Consider the following 15,806-nt stretch of genomic DNA (forward strand, 5'->3'; position numbering starts at 1 on the left):
TTATGAGATTGCACCACTAAATTTCCCTTTTTTTTTTCTCTCTAGCTTCCACGTAGGAGAGAAAACATAATGCTTGATTCTCTGAGACTGGCTTATTTTGCTTAACATGATGTTATCTAGTACAATTTTTTTCTTTAGTACCATCATTGTGAATTATACAATTTCATTCTTCTTTATGATTCACTAAAACCACATTGTATATATATGCCACAATTTCTTTATTCAACTGTTGATGGACAGTTAGGTTGGTTGCCTAACTTGGCTATTGTGAATTGCACAATAAACATGGGTATACATTGTATCATATCACTATAGTATGCTGACTTTAATTCTTTTGGATAAATACTGAGAAGTTGTATAGCTAGGTCGTAAGTTGTTTCTATTCCTAGTCTTTTGAGAAGCCTCCATACTGATTTTCATAGAGGTTGTACTAATTTACAGTGCCATCAACAGTACAAGTTTTCTTCTTTTCCTTGCTAGAATTTATTATTATTTGTATTAATGATTGCCATTCTACCTGGAATGCACTGAAAGCCTTCCCCTTCCCCCATTATTAACACTAACTTTAGTAGGGTACATTTTTCACTTGTAATAATTAAGGTTGACACATTATTACCAAGGTCCATGTTTTATTCATATTTTCTCAATTTTTACCTGGTGTCCTTTATTTTTGTTTCAGGATCTCATTTGGTTATCTCATTGGATTTAGATGATGTGTCTCCATAACCTCCTTTAGGTCATGACAGTTTTTCAGATTCTTATTTTTTATCACTGTGACAGCTTTGAGAATTAATTGGTGGACATTTGGGGGGCTGCTTTTCAGTGAAATTTGTCTGATGATGTTCTCATAATTGGATTGGGTTGTATGTCTTGGAGGAAGATCACATAGGTAAAGTGCTATTCTCATGTATTATAACATGTCATATCATATCATATCATTTGTCATTCCATGGATTTGTATTATGAACATGACATTACTCTTAAGTAAATTGATAATTTGATGAAGTAGTGTTTGTCAGTTTTTTTTTCATTTGTAAAAATTACTCTTTTTCTCCTTTATGTACTCTAAAGAAGTTACCATGTTCTTTAGAGGATTTGAGCTCCACTTACTCTAGGGTGGCCTGTATGTACATACATCATTTGGAATTCTTCTGCCTGGAAAATTTAGACAAATTCTCACTTATTTATTTATTAAATAATTTGTATCAGTATGGACTCATGTATATTCATTTTTTATTTCAAATTCCTGACTTACATTTATATAATTAAAAAGGTGCCCTATAGTGACTATTTCTAGAAGATTTAAAATCTATTTTCTATCCTTAAGCAGGAAAATTGCTACCAAATTTTAAATGAAATTTATTAAAAAGGAATTGATATATAATTTCCTCTTATTTTATCATCTTTATCTTAATTTTTAAAAATCAGTAGTGAAGTTGAATAGAGAAGAAGGGTTAAGAGCAGGGACTCTGGAGCCTAACTGTTGGATTCAAATCTCACTCCACAACTGCCTTCTTTGATCTTAGGCTAGTTTTCCCAACTCAGCTTCCACATCTTCAAAATGAATAAAAAATAACTATACTTAATTCATAGATTTATTACATGGATTGAGTTAATATTTGTGAAATGCTTAGAGCAGTGCCGTGAACATACTACATGCTATATGAATAAATTAATTCATTTGAATTGATGATCCTAACAATTGGAGGAGTGAAGTTTTATCAAAGGAATCTTGGGCTTCAAAGCTTTTTATTTTTCTGCAATACTGCATATAATATTCTGTCATATAAAGTTGGCTTATTTCCTAGACACATACTCACTCAAGCCAAGCACCCTCTGGAAGCTCATTCATAGCTCTTGAGTCCTAAGGGCATATACCATGGGGTTAAGGGATGGAGGGATGACAATATGCAGCACATTGAGAAGAACAGGGATTAGGGGAACCCTTCTTTCTGCTAGGTGGGTGACAGATACTAAAATAATAGCTGTAGGAAGATGGCGGCGGGGAATGAGTGAGCCGCTCTGTACTCCGCGCCACTGCCACCCGCCACCGCCACCGCAGCGTATGTTGCTGCTTCTTAAAACAAGAAGTAAAGATCATTAAAGGAGATCTGTCGACAAGGATTCAGCACCGTGTCAAGAAAAGGGCCTAGATGGAGTGAATCCGCCACGACTTCAGCGCGAGCAGTAAGGCTGCAGCCCCCGAGCTGCCGGGCTCCCTGGGCCCCTTCTCACTCCCCTCTCCGCCTCTCTGCTTCGCTTCTCCCCCGCCATCTCTCCTCCCACGCTCACTCCCTAAATCTAGATCTCAATCTCTTTCCCCCACCCCACCCGCTCTCTCGCGTGCCCAGTACCCGGCCCGCGCGGGCCCCGAGGCGCTGCCTCCCCTCCCCCAGCCCGCACCCCCTCCACGGGGGTCCCGAAGGCCACAGCTTTGCCGCCGCCGCCTCTGCAGCCACCGCCGCTGCCGCCACCGCTTTCCGCGGAGCACCTTAGAACAGACTCTTAACCACTAGAGTGAGCTGCCGAGTAAAATGGAACAGCTGATAAGATGAGTGACAATTTAAAATCTAAATGATCCAACATGGCGGCGGACGCGGAGAGATCAAGTCTCTAACCCCTTCAGCTGCACGGGCATAGGGAGAAGTAAACTGTCAAAATACTGTTTGCTCAGGACCACTAGGCACGGTTGAGCTGAAGTGGACCCCGGGCGAACGGTCTAGCCTTCTCAGAACACACCGAGCCCGAATTGGCTGCATTCTAGCTCAGGTTTGCCTGCTTCATGTGACTCAACAGTAATGATCCCGCTGAAATAACTAGTCGGCCCGCCTGAACTCAAAGAGGTAAAAGCCAACTGAGCACCACAGCCAGACCCAGGGAATCAGGAGTGACGCAGGACTAGCTGCGCAGAAATCCCAGCTATTGCTATCACCAGTGCTGACAACAGGTCCCTTGCACCAGGTATCAGGGGAGTTGCTGCTACCTGAGGGCAAACAAATTCGCTGGGTGCCCTCAGCCCCAAGCCCTACAAACTTAGGGTCTGAGGGAGGCAAACAGAAAGGGTGTGCCCAGGCACCCATGAAAACAGGGCTCCCAGGAGCAGCAGACCTGGCGTGTAGTCAGTATTGTGGTGAGTGTCACAGGTGAGCGGGGCCTGGCTTGAGGAACCACAAGAGAAGGCCCTAGGCACTCAGGATTAGAGACCCACACAGTCTGGGAAGAAGAGCTGAGGCACAGTGATTGGTTCCCACCTATCAAGAAGAGAAGCCTGGCCTAGTGGGCATAGCTCCACCAACTGGATGAGAAGTTAATCGAGCTATATGACTGCATTTATTATTATTATTATTTTTTTAATGATTATTATTAGTATTTTTTTTTAATTTTATTTTCAATTTTGTTGTTGATGTAGTTGTTGTTCTTTAACGTTCCTATTAATGGTTTCAATTTTTTTAAATTCTTTTTATTTTATTAGTATTACTATTATTTTTTAAACTTTAATTTCCATTTTTTTACTATCATTAAAAAAATTTTTTTCTTTTCTCTTTTTTTTTGGTTTTAAATTTTTATTTTTTTTCGTTTCTTCTTTCTTTCTTTTCACTTTTTTTTTCTTTTGTCTTCTCACTTCTTTCAATTTTCCTATTCCACCTTCCTTGAATTCTACCTGCCTACACTCATTCTCTTTAGTGACTTCTTCCCTCCCCTTCTAATATCTCTCCTCCCCAGTATCACACTAATTGGAGGAGGATCACAGCCACTACCTGCCCTGAAAGGGTGATTTTTCAACTATACAAGAGCAATATAATTAAATAGAGGGGGAAAATATCAAAGACACAACAATTTCACCAAGCAGAAAGAAACGCCAGCAGTATGAAACGACAAGGAAAGAAAGGACCACAGGCAATGCAGGTCAACTCAACTTTAGAAGAGGTAATAGCTGCAACAGATGGAATGTCAGATAGAGAGCTCAGGACATACATGCTTCAGATGATCTGGAGTCTCAAGGAAGACATGAGACAGCAAAATCAGACAATGAAAGATCATATTGACAAACAAATCCAGGAAGTAAAAGATCAATTTCACAGGGAGATAGAGGTAATAAAAAACAAACAAATAGAAATACTAGAGATGCAGGAAACAATAAACCAACTTAAAAACTCAATTGAGAATACTACCAGCAGAGTTGATCACTTAGAAGACAGAACATCAGACAATGAAGACAGAGTATTTCAACTTGAAAAGAACATAGATAGCTCAGCAATCTACTAAGAAACCATGAGCAGAACATTCAAGAGCTATGGGATAATATCAAAAGACCAAACTTAAGAGTCATTGGGATACAGGAAGGCACAGAGCTCCAAACCAAAGGATTAAGCAATCTATTCAGTGAAATAATACAAGAAAACTTCCCAGACTTGAAGAATGAGACAGAATCCCAAATCCTAGAAGCCTACAGGACGCCGAATGTGCAAAATCATAAGAGATCCACACCTAGACACATTATAATGAAGATGTCCAACATACAGAATAAGGAGAGAATTTTAAAAGCTACAAGGGAAAGGAAGCAGATTACATTTAGGGGTAAACCAATCAGGATAACAGCTGATCTCTCAACACAGACTCTAAAAGCTAGAAGATCCTGGAATAACATATTTCAAACGCTTAAAGAAAATGGATTCCAACCAAGAATCGTGTATCCGGCGAAATTAAGCTTCAGATTAGAAGATGAAATTAAAACCTTCCACGATAAACAAAAGTTAAAAGAATTCGCAGCTAGAAAACCATCTCTTCAAAAAATCCTTGGCAAAACATTACAGGAAGAGGAAATGGAAAATAACATTGATAACCAACAATGGGAGGTAGGACAGTAAAGGGGGGAAAGTAGTCAAAGAGGATAACAAATCAGGTTTAGTAACATCAATAAACAAATATGGATAGAAGAACAAACCATATCTCAATAATAACCCTAAATGTTAATGGCTTAAACTCACCAATTAAGAGACACAGGCTAGTAGAATGGATCACAAAACAAGACCCAACAATATGCTGTCTACAGGAGACGCATTTGATAGGAAAAGATGTACATAGACTGAAGGGGAAAGGTTGGGAAAAATCATATCACTCATATGGACCACGGAAACAAGCAGGAGTGTCCATACTCATATCTAATAAAATAGATTTCAAGCCAAAGCTAATCAAAAGGGATAAAGAAGGACACTTCATACTGCTCAAGGGAACCATACACCAACAAGACATAACAATCATAAATATATATGCCCCAAATAATGGTGCAGCCGTGTTTATCAAGCAAACTCTTCTCAAGTTCAAGAGTCTAATAGACCACCATACAATAATCATGGGAGACTTCAACACACCTATCTCACCACTGGACAGATCTTCCAAACAAAAGTTAAATAAGGAAACTATAGAACTCAACACAATTAACAACCTAGACTTAATTGACATATATAGACTATACCACCCAACATCAAGTTGCTACACTTTTTTCTCAGCAGCACATGGAACCTTCTCAAAAATAGACCATATACTATGTCACAGGGCAACTCTTAGACAATACAAAGAGGTAGAGATAATACCATGCATCTTGTCTGATCATAATGGAATGAAACTGAAAATCAATGATAAAAGAAGAAAGGAAAAATCAAGCATCACCTGGAGAATGAACAATAGGTTGCTGAGTGATCAATGGGTTTTAGAAGACATCAAGGAGGAAATTAAAAAATTCCTAGAGTTAAATGAAAACACAGACACAACATATCGGAATCTATGGGACACATTGAAAGCAGTTCTAAGAGGAAAATTCATTGCTTGGAGTTCATTCCTCAAAAAAAGAAAAAACCAACAAATAAATGATCTCATACTTCATCTCAAAATCCTAGAAAAAGAAGAGCAAAACAACAGCAAAAGAAGTAGAAGGCAAGAAATAATTAAAATCAGAGCTGAAATTAATGAAATTGAAACAAAAGAAACAATTGAAAAAATTGACAAAACTAAAAGCTGGTTCTTTGAAAAAATAAATAAAATTGACAGACCCTTAGCCATGCTAACGAAGAGAAGAAGAGAGAGAACCCAAATTACTAGCATACGGGATGAAAAAGGCAATATCACAACAGACACTTCAGAAATACAGAAGATAATAAGAAAGTACTTTGAATCCTTATACTCCAATAAAATAGAAGATAGTGAAGGCATAGATAAATTCCTTGAGTCTTATGATCTGCCCAGATTGAGCCAGGAGGATATAGACAACCTAAACAGACCAATAACAATAGAGGAAATAGAAGAAACCATCAAAAGACTACCAACTAAGAAAAGCCCAGGACCGGATGGGTATACAGCAGAGTTTTACAAAACCTTTAAAGAGGAACTAACACCAATACTTTTTAAGCTATTTCAGGAAATAGAAAAAGAGGGAGAACTTCCAAATTCATTCTACGAGGCCAACATCACCCTGATTCCGAAACCAGACAAAGACACTTCAAAGAAAGAAAACTACAGACCAATATCTCTAATGAACCTTGATGCAAAAATCCTCAATAAAATTCTGGCGAATCGGATTCAAATACATATCAAAAAAATTATACACCATGATCAAGTAGGATTCATCCCTGGTATGCAAGGTTGGTTCAATATACGGAAATCAATAAATGTTATCCACCACATCAATTTACTTAAAAACAAGAACCATATGATCATCTCGATAGATGCAGAAAAAGCTTTCGACAAAGTACAGCATCCCTTTATGTTCAAAACTCTAGAAAAATTAGGGATAACTGGATCATACCTCAACATTGTAAAAGCAATCTATGATAAGCCACAGGCCAGCATCATTCTGAATGGAGAAAAATTGAAGGCATTCCCTCTAAGATCTGGTACAAGACAGGGATGCCCTCTCTCACCACTTCTGTTCAACATAGTCCTCGAAACACTGGCCAGAGCAATTAGGCAGACGAAAGAAATTAAAGGCATAAAAATAGGAAAAGAAGAACTTAAATTATCACTATTTGCAGATGATATTATTCTATACCTAGCAGACCCAAAAGGGTCCACAAAGAAGCTATTAGAGCTAATAAATGAATTCAGCAAAGTGGCAGGATATAAGATCAACACGCATAAATCAAAGGCATTCCTGTATATGAGCGACAAATCCTCTGAAACGGAAATGAGGACAACTACTCCATTCACAATATCCCCCCAAAAAATAAAATACTTGGGAATCAACCTAACAAAAGAGGTGAAAGATTTATACAATGAAAATTACAGAACCCTAAAGAAAGACATAGAAGAAGACCTTAGAAGATGGAAAAATATACCCTGCTCATGGATAGGCAGAACTAACATCATCAAAATGGCGATATTACCAAAAGTCCTATATAAGTTCAATGCAATGCCAATCAAAATCCCAACAGCATATCTTATAGAAATCGATAAAAGAATCATGAAATTCATATGGAATAATAAAATACCCAGAATAGCAAAAACAATACTAAGCAGGAAGTGTGAATCAGGCGGTATAGCGATACCAGACTTCAAACTATACTACAGAGCAATAGTAACAAAAACAGCATGGTTCTGGTACCAAAACAGGCGGGTGGACCAATGGTACAGAATAGAGGACACAGTAACCAATCCACAAAACTACAACTATCTTATTTTTGATAAAGGGGCTAAAAGCATGCAATGGAGGAAGGATAGCATCTTCAACAAATGGTGCTGGGAAAACTGGAAATCCATTTGCACCAAAATGAATCTGAATCCCTATCTCTTGCTGTGCACAAAAGTTAACTCAAAATGGATCAAGGAGCTTGATATTAAATCAGAGACATGGCATCTGATAGAAGAAAAAGTTGGTTATGATCTACACGCTGTGGGATCGGGCTCCAAATTCCTCAATAGGACACCCATAGCGCTAGAGTTAACAAATAGAATCAACAAATGGGACTTACTCAAACTAAAAAGTTTTTTCTCAGCAAAAGAAACAATAAGAGAGATAAACAGGGAGCCTACATCCTGGGAACAAATCTTTACTCCACACACTTCAGATAGAGCCCTAATAACCAGAATATACAAAGAACTCAAAAAATTAGACAATAAGATAACAAATAACACAATCAATAAATGGGCCAAGGACCTGAACAGACACTTCTCAGAGGAGGACATACAATCAATCAACACGTACATGAAAAAATGCTCACCATCGCTAGCAGTCAGAGAAATGCAAATCAAAACTACCCTAAGATACCATCTCACTCCAGTAAGACTGGCAGCCATTAGGAAGTCAAACAACAATAAGTGCTGGAGAGGATGCGGGGAAAAGGGCACTCTTGTTCATTGCTGGTGGGACTGCAAATTGGTGCAGCCAATTTGGAAAGCAGTATGGAGATTTCTCGGAAAGCTGGGAATGGAACCACCATTCGACCCAGCTATTCCCCTTCTCGGTCTATTCCCTAAAGCCCTAACAAGAGCATGCTACAGGGACACTGCTACATCGATGTTCATAGCAGCTCAATTCACGATAGCAAGACTGTGGAACCAGCCTAGATGCCCTTCAATAGATGAATGGATAAAAAAAATGTGGCATTTATATACTATGGAGTATTATTCTGCATTAAAAAATGACAAAATCATAGAATTTGGAGGGAAATGGATGGCATTAGAGCAGATTATGCTAAGTGAAGCTAGTCAATCTTTAAAAAACAAATACCAAATGACTCCTTTGATATAAGGGGAGTAAACAAGGACAGGGTAGGGACGAAGAGCTTGAGAAGAAGATTTACATTAAACAGGGATGAGAGGTGGGAGGGAAAGGGAGTGAGAAGGGAAATTGCATGGAAATGGAAGGCGATCCTCAGGGATATACAAAATGTCATACAAGAGGAAAGGAGGGGTAAGACAAGATAATACAAATGGAAGAAATGATTTACAGTAGAAGGGGTAGAGAGAGAAAAGGGGAGGGGAGGGGAGGGGAGGGGAGGGGAGGGGGGATAGTAGAGAATAGGACAGACATCAGAATACATCAGACACTAGAAAGGCAATATGTCAATCAATGGAAGGGAAACTGATGTGATACAGCAATTTGTATACGGGGTAAAAGGGGGAGTTCATAATCCACGTGAATCAAACCGTGTAATATGATGTATTAAGAACTATGTAATGTTATGAACGACCAATAAAAAAAATAAAATAAAATAAAATAAAATTAAAAAAATAATAGCTGTATAGAAAAAGATAATTAGAATGAGGTGGGAACTACCGGTACTCAGGGCCTTAGATGTTGCTTCAGCTTTGTTCAGCTTCAGTACTGAGTTAACAATCAAAGCATAGGAAGCAAAGACCAGAATCATGTCACTCCCAACAACAAGCCAGGCCAAGGCCAACTGGTAAAACCTGTTAATGGTGATATCATCACAGGCCAGACTAGTGACCCCCAAGTTAGAACACATGCAGTGATCAATTTCATTCTTGGAGTAGTAGTGTCTCTGGGCAGCCAGTACAGGTACTGGGATGGTCAATAGGCCATTCCTAAGCACCATGGACAGTATGGCTTTGATAACAAAAGCTTCAATAATTATGGAGGGGTATTGAAGGGGATAACAAATGGCTATATATCTATCCAGTGCCATGCAGAGGAAGATGCCTGACTCCATGCACATAAAAGAATGAATGGCATATATCTGAGCAAAACATTCAGGAAGGCTGATGGCCTTGGAATCAAACCATAGGATGGCCAGGATCTTGGGCATGCTGGTGGTAGCAAGGCCAATGTCTACCACAGCCAGGATACCTAGGAATTGATACATGGGCTGGTGCAAGGTAGGCTCATGGTAGATGGTGATTAAGACAAAAAGATTAGCAACAAGAGCTAGGAGGTAAAGCAGAGCCATGGGCAAGGACAGCCAGTGCTGCCACTCATGAATGCCTGGAAGTCCCATCAGAATGAATTCAGATACTTGAACCCTTGAGCTGTTGGCTGTACACAGGGCAATATCCATATCATGAAATGTCTTGTTCTCAGCATCTGCCTGTGGATTCAGGAGAAAATAAATAAGGCTTTCATTAGCTATGCTGAGAGTAGAGGAATAAAGCTCACCTACAATATCATGGTCCCTTATAATGTAATGCATTCTCAACCTTCTTGAGAGACTTGGAAAATGTTCAGATAAGGCAGAAAGACCAAAATAGTTTCTAAAATACTTCAGTGCAATACATGTGAATATCTACAAACTTTTACTCCAGAAATACTGGGGTGGATTTTTAATATGACAAACATGGACTCAAAGTGAGAGAGATGTACATTAGATAAAGGGAGGCAGCAGTGTTTCAATTTGGGGGATCTTATGTCAGAAATTATGTCATAATATAAACTCTGACTGTGCTTTTCTTTTAGACAGTGTCTTGTGGTTGGCAAATGGTGTCTAATATTGATCATCTCATTGTATCTTTACCATTGAGTTATTTACATATGAAGAAACTGAGATTGAATGAGTTGGATACATTGAAAACACTAATAAGGGACTAAACTATAGCAAAAATATTAAATGCATGTTTTAATATTATCCCTCCCATAAAATTGCAGCCAACACATCAGTATCTGTTAGGATATATCCTTATTTCCCCCTCTAATTATGAAAGTAATATTAAATGGACCTGGAGGATATTATGTTAAGTGAAATAAGCCAGACACAGAAAGACAAATACTGCATGATCTCACTCATTTATGGAGTCTAAAAAGGGAAAAAAGAGGAATTAGGTCAACAGTTAGGTTGACCAAATTACACTGTATGCATGTGTGAATGTAGCACTGCAAATTCCACCTTAATGTACACTTATAAAGAACCAATTTATAAAAACAATGAATGGATGGGGGAAGGCCAATGAAGTAGAGGAGATGGAATGTGGTGGAGAGAGAAGAGGAAGAGAGAGGAGGTACTAGGAACTGAAATGGAACAAATTATATTCTGTGCATGTGTGATTATGTCAAAATGAACCCCACTATTAAATATAGCTTTAATGCACTAAGAAAACCCAAAAGTTGTTCTCATAGAATTAGAGAGTTAAAATAGTGACTACCAGAGGCTAGGGAAGGGAGAAAGTGGGGTGCTTGGATGGGCAGAAATTGATCCAATGGGTGCAGTTAGATAGAAGAATTAAATTCTATTGCCAATAGGAGTGTTGATAACAGTTAACAAAAATGTATTATATATTTCAAAATAGCTAGGAATGTGGGTTTTGAATGTTCTCATTATAAAGAAATGAGAAATATTTGAGTTGATAGATATGCTGACTACCCTGGTTTGATCATTACATAATGTATACATGTATTGAAACATCATACTGAACCCCATGTGTAAAATTATTATGTGTCAAGTAAAAACAAAATAAAACTTAAAGTTAATGGTACAACCCAGGTCGTGGGTGGGAGTACGTACTTAAAATTCTTTGTAATTTACTGTATACATATAAAATTTTTCACAATAAAGTATAGAAAAAAATGACAAAAGCTTGTTATTTATTTATTTATTTATACTAGGGGTTGAATCTGGGCATGTTTTACAACACTGAGCTACATACCTGGTCCTTTATATTTTTTATTTCAAGACAGGGTCTCACTAAGTTTCTTAGGCCCTTGCTAAGTTGCTGAGGCTAGCCTCACAGATGTGTACCACCGTGTCCAGAAAAAAAAACCAGCATATTTAAAGATGTATTTAAAAATAATTATATTAGTAATGGATGTAAGAGGAACATTACCAACAAACTTTCACCACATCCAGAGTTTTGCATGGAACACTTTGGAAATATAGCAGGCATTTATTACATTTAGGCTTCTTTTGTTTAAATAATTTCATGGCTCATTCTTGACCCTTTAACACTTGATTCTCTTTATTTTATTTTTTAATTATATGACAGCGGAATGCATCACAATTCTTATTACACATACAGAACAATTTTTCATCCCTCTGTATATAAAATATGTTCGCATCAATTCGGGTCTTTATACATGTAAATTGGATAATGATGTCTATCACATTCCACCATCCTTGCCCCTCCCCTCCCCTGGCCCCTCCCTTTCCCTCCCACCCCTCTACCCTATCTAGAATTCATCTATTCCTCCCATGCTCTCCCTCCCTACCCCACTATGAGGTCACTTTATTTTTGATTGTGCTAATTCTTGAACCATTGGAGAATATTTTTAAGTAATTGTATCAAAAAGTGAACTTGGGCATTATGCTTGGGGAATACTTTAATATCTGAGAGTTCGTACCTTTATCTATGAATATCACTTTTCCTTGTCAGATGTTTAGGTATCAACATCACCTCTTCCAAATCTCTGCCTTTGCTTCATTTCATGGCATTACTATAAATTCAAGGCTCTATCTCTTACCATCTCTGACTATTTGAAAAAGAAAAATAAGACAATAACACTTTTAGAAAATAGAAATGAAGAAAAATATAAATCAAAATTCTAGCAACCACAGTCAATATGTTTAACATTTTAAAATATTTATTTTCAGCATTTTACACAGTTGACATTTCATATACATAGGGGTTTTCATTCTGTGCTTTTCCCTATTCATTAAGTAACTCTTTGTAAACATTTTGATTCTTTATAAATATATTTCCACTGACAACTAAATGTTATCAAATGGTTTAGTAACATCTTCCTCAGTTTTGTCTGGTTGATTGTGCATGCTACAAATTATATGTTTGGATCCATGTATATTTTATCTTTAAAAAACTTGATAATTTTTCAAGGCAGAACAAAAAGTTGCTTGCAAACAATATTTCCTCTATAAATATTTGTATCTCTTAATCTTTGTTTCATGTCTCAATAGTTTTTGTTTCATGATTAATGTAAAATAATTATGATGGATTATGTTGACTTTTTTGGTTGACTTCAATGGGAATTCAGCTAGAGTTTACATCCATTTAATGTTTATTGTTTTTTAAGTTGCATGTCTTTTATCAGATATAATTGAATAGTCTTGTTTGGAGTTAACTTTCTTCTGGGACACTGGGGTATGGAATTTATTCCTCTAGATCCCTTGGTTTATCACTTATTCACTAACCATATTAGAGATTAGCCTAATTTCTCTCCTTTTTCATGGTTACAGATCTTGGTTCCACAAAAATAAAGAGCTAAGAAAAGCTGGGTGCAGTGGTGCATGCCTGTAATCCCAGCTATTTGGGAAACTGAGGCAGGAGGATCCCAAGTTCAAAGCCAGCCTCAGCAATTTAGCAAGGCCCTAAGCAACTCAGTGTGAACTGTCTCTAAATAAAATATAAAAAAAGGGCTGGAGATGTGGCTCAGTGCTTAAGTACCTCTGGGTTCAATCCAGAAGAAGAAGGAAGAAAAAAAAAAAAGAATAGAAAAGTGAAACTTGTAAGCCAAAGATAAGATTATGTAATCAAATTGAGAGATCAGGACAGAATTATAGGATGTGGACTCTATGCCCTCACCTCTCAACACACAAACCATTAATTGGCTTAAGGGAGGGGCTATGAAGAGGCTCCCAGCCTGCCAATGACTTCTGTAACTGCTTTTACTTTCCTGAGCTGCAGTTACTTATGTTTAACCTGTTGTCCAGAACAGACCCTTGTTCTTGCTTCTTGCCCCTGGAGTTTGGGGTTTTAATATAAATTGTGCCCTTGAGATGTTTGCTCCTGGTTTGCTGCTTTCTGGGCCCTCCTCTTATTCCATGTATCCTCAAGGGCCTGATGCTTTTAACATAATGGGAACAAAGTGCTCTTTGGGGTTAACAGGGTACCTGCTGGGAATATACCCATTCAGTCCTGGTCCCAGAGGCAGAATAGCAGATAGACAGCTTTTCGATTCAGGTTCCTCAGGTGTTAATTCAGCCCTGCCTTTTGAATCATGGTCCTCATTATAGAAGGTTCTGAAGTCTTCCCATATCAAAATATCTTCAGGGCTGGGCTGTAGCTCAGTGGTAGAGCCTGCCTTTCATGTGTGAGTCATGGGTTCAATTCTCAGCACCACATAAAAATAAATAAATAAATAAATAAATAAATAAATAAATTGTGTCCATCTACAACTAAAAAAAAATTTATATAAATATCTCCACTCTGTAGTCTTCTCAGAGTTACTCCTATTTCCTGCTTCACAAACTTTATGAGAAACATCTAAGTTTTACTTCTTTCTCCTGAATACTTTTCATCTCACTGCAACTTACTTTTGTGTCAACATCATATAAATAAATATTGCTTTTAATAGTACCTCAAAACGGGCTGAAATTAAAATGTCAAAGGGATATGGAAATAAGTGAATGGGAAAAGGCAGGCAAATAAAAATAAACTAGTGTGACAGTATTAAAAACACATAAAGAAAAACATGGGCAAATGTAACATACCTGACAAAGAAGAATGGTTAATAAAAATAAAATAATGTATGTTTCTTTTTTAAACTCCTGGAGCATAGAGAAGAGAGAATAATTAACTGCACAATCTTTCTGTTGTGTCAGAGTTTTTGCTGATACTCCAAGTTGGATGTTAGATGTTCATATATTTTCAAAGGAACCAATACACATCTTCACAGAAGTCGTTGAGTGGCTTACAATCTGGGCTGCTACACCTTGACCTTGCTATTTATTTCTGAATGGACAAATAAATAAATGAAGAAAAATAATAAATAAAAAATATATAAAGGTTTCAAGGCAGTTCGGGGATAGTCTGGCATTGCAATTTACCAGTGTCATCTAAATTGCCTGATCCTTCATAATGCCACTTAGCCCTTCAACCTGAGCCCCTATTTCTGGGTAGAAAAGTATTAACAACAATCCTTTCATAACTTCCTGACTATGAGGGTGGCTATGAAGATTACATGAGGGGTTGGGGTTGTGGCTCAGTGGTAGAGCACTTGCCTAGCATGTGTGAGGCCCTGGATTTGAGTCTCAGTACCACATATAAATAAAATAAAGGTCCATTTACAATATATATATATATATTAAAGATTACATGAAATTAGCTAATATATATAAATATATATATTATATATATATTTTAAAGATTACATGAAATTAGCTAATCCAGCATTGGAAAGTGTTTCTCAAACAGAAGGATTCTTCAGGCTTAGATGTTATTACCTTGATCTTTCAGGGTACACACTGTAGGAGGTTGTGTTAAGTTAAAGCCCTTTTTCTGTCATTGCTTCTCTCTTGCCTTTTCCTATTGGATAATTACTTCAATCTTAATCAGTGGCCACCATTGAGGAAGGGTTAGTAGTTTCTCCTTTTGGAAGCTGTTTATAGTCTCTTGTTGGGTAAGTTTCCAAGCCTAACTGTGAGGATGACCTGTCTTACAACATGGATTTATTTTCTTCAGTTCTGCCATGCTACTCAGCATTCACTATGGGCTTATGATTTCCTGTATTGCTTTACTCCTAATGCTTCTAATAAGTTTTTTTCTAGCATGGATTCATACACAAATTTCTTAAAGTCATTACATAGACCATGTTTAATATATATATATATATATTATAATATATAGCATATTTTTTATATGCATAGGATTCAGCAGACCATGTTATGACGTCTGACTGACTATATCATGAATAAAACAGTTACTAAGCATCTACTATATGGAGAGCTCTCTGTTAGGCTCAGAGAAGGTACAAAATATGTCAGAGTTCTTGTGCTCAAGAAGTGCATTTTTGTTAGGTGAGCAAACAGGAAAAGTTCATTTAGATTTAATTAATTGGCTAATTGGTTATTTGTAACTATTTTTTTAGGGCACTTTCTAAGATTCATTTTCTTTCTTTCTTAGCAAGATAGCTT

The 15,806-nt window shown here is 37.3% G+C and overlaps 1 protein-coding gene across 2 annotated transcripts; it reads right to left on the bottom strand.

Annotated features, from left to right (window-relative positions):
- Positions 1-1,848: 1,848 nt before the first annotated feature.
- Or56b4 (olfactory receptor family 56 subfamily B member 4) lies at positions 1,849-14,561 on the bottom strand. Of its 2 annotated transcripts, XM_077797718.1 has the most exons (4): positions 14,558-14,561; positions 9,234-9,988; positions 6,512-6,524; positions 1,849-1,973 (listed from the first exon to the last, which is right to left on the bottom strand). In XM_077797718.1, the coding sequence occupies exons 1-4, from the start codon at positions 14,559-14,561 to the stop codon at positions 1,849-1,851; spliced, it is 897 nt and encodes a 298-aa protein (XP_077653844.1). The 2 variants fall into 2 exon arrangements, with proteins under 2 accessions (XP_077653844.1, XP_026270157.2); XM_026414372.2 differs by lacking the exons at positions 6,512-6,524; positions 14,558-14,561 and having other exon boundaries at positions 1,849-1,990; positions 9,238-9,950.
- Between the last annotated feature and the right edge of the window lie 1,245 nt (positions 14,562-15,806).

This window comes from Urocitellus parryii, chromosome 4 (genome assembly GCF_045843805.1).
Source record: "Urocitellus parryii isolate mUroPar1 chromosome 4, mUroPar1.hap1, whole genome shotgun sequence".
Taxonomy (NCBI): domain Eukaryota; kingdom Metazoa; phylum Chordata; class Mammalia; order Rodentia; family Sciuridae; genus Urocitellus; species Urocitellus parryii.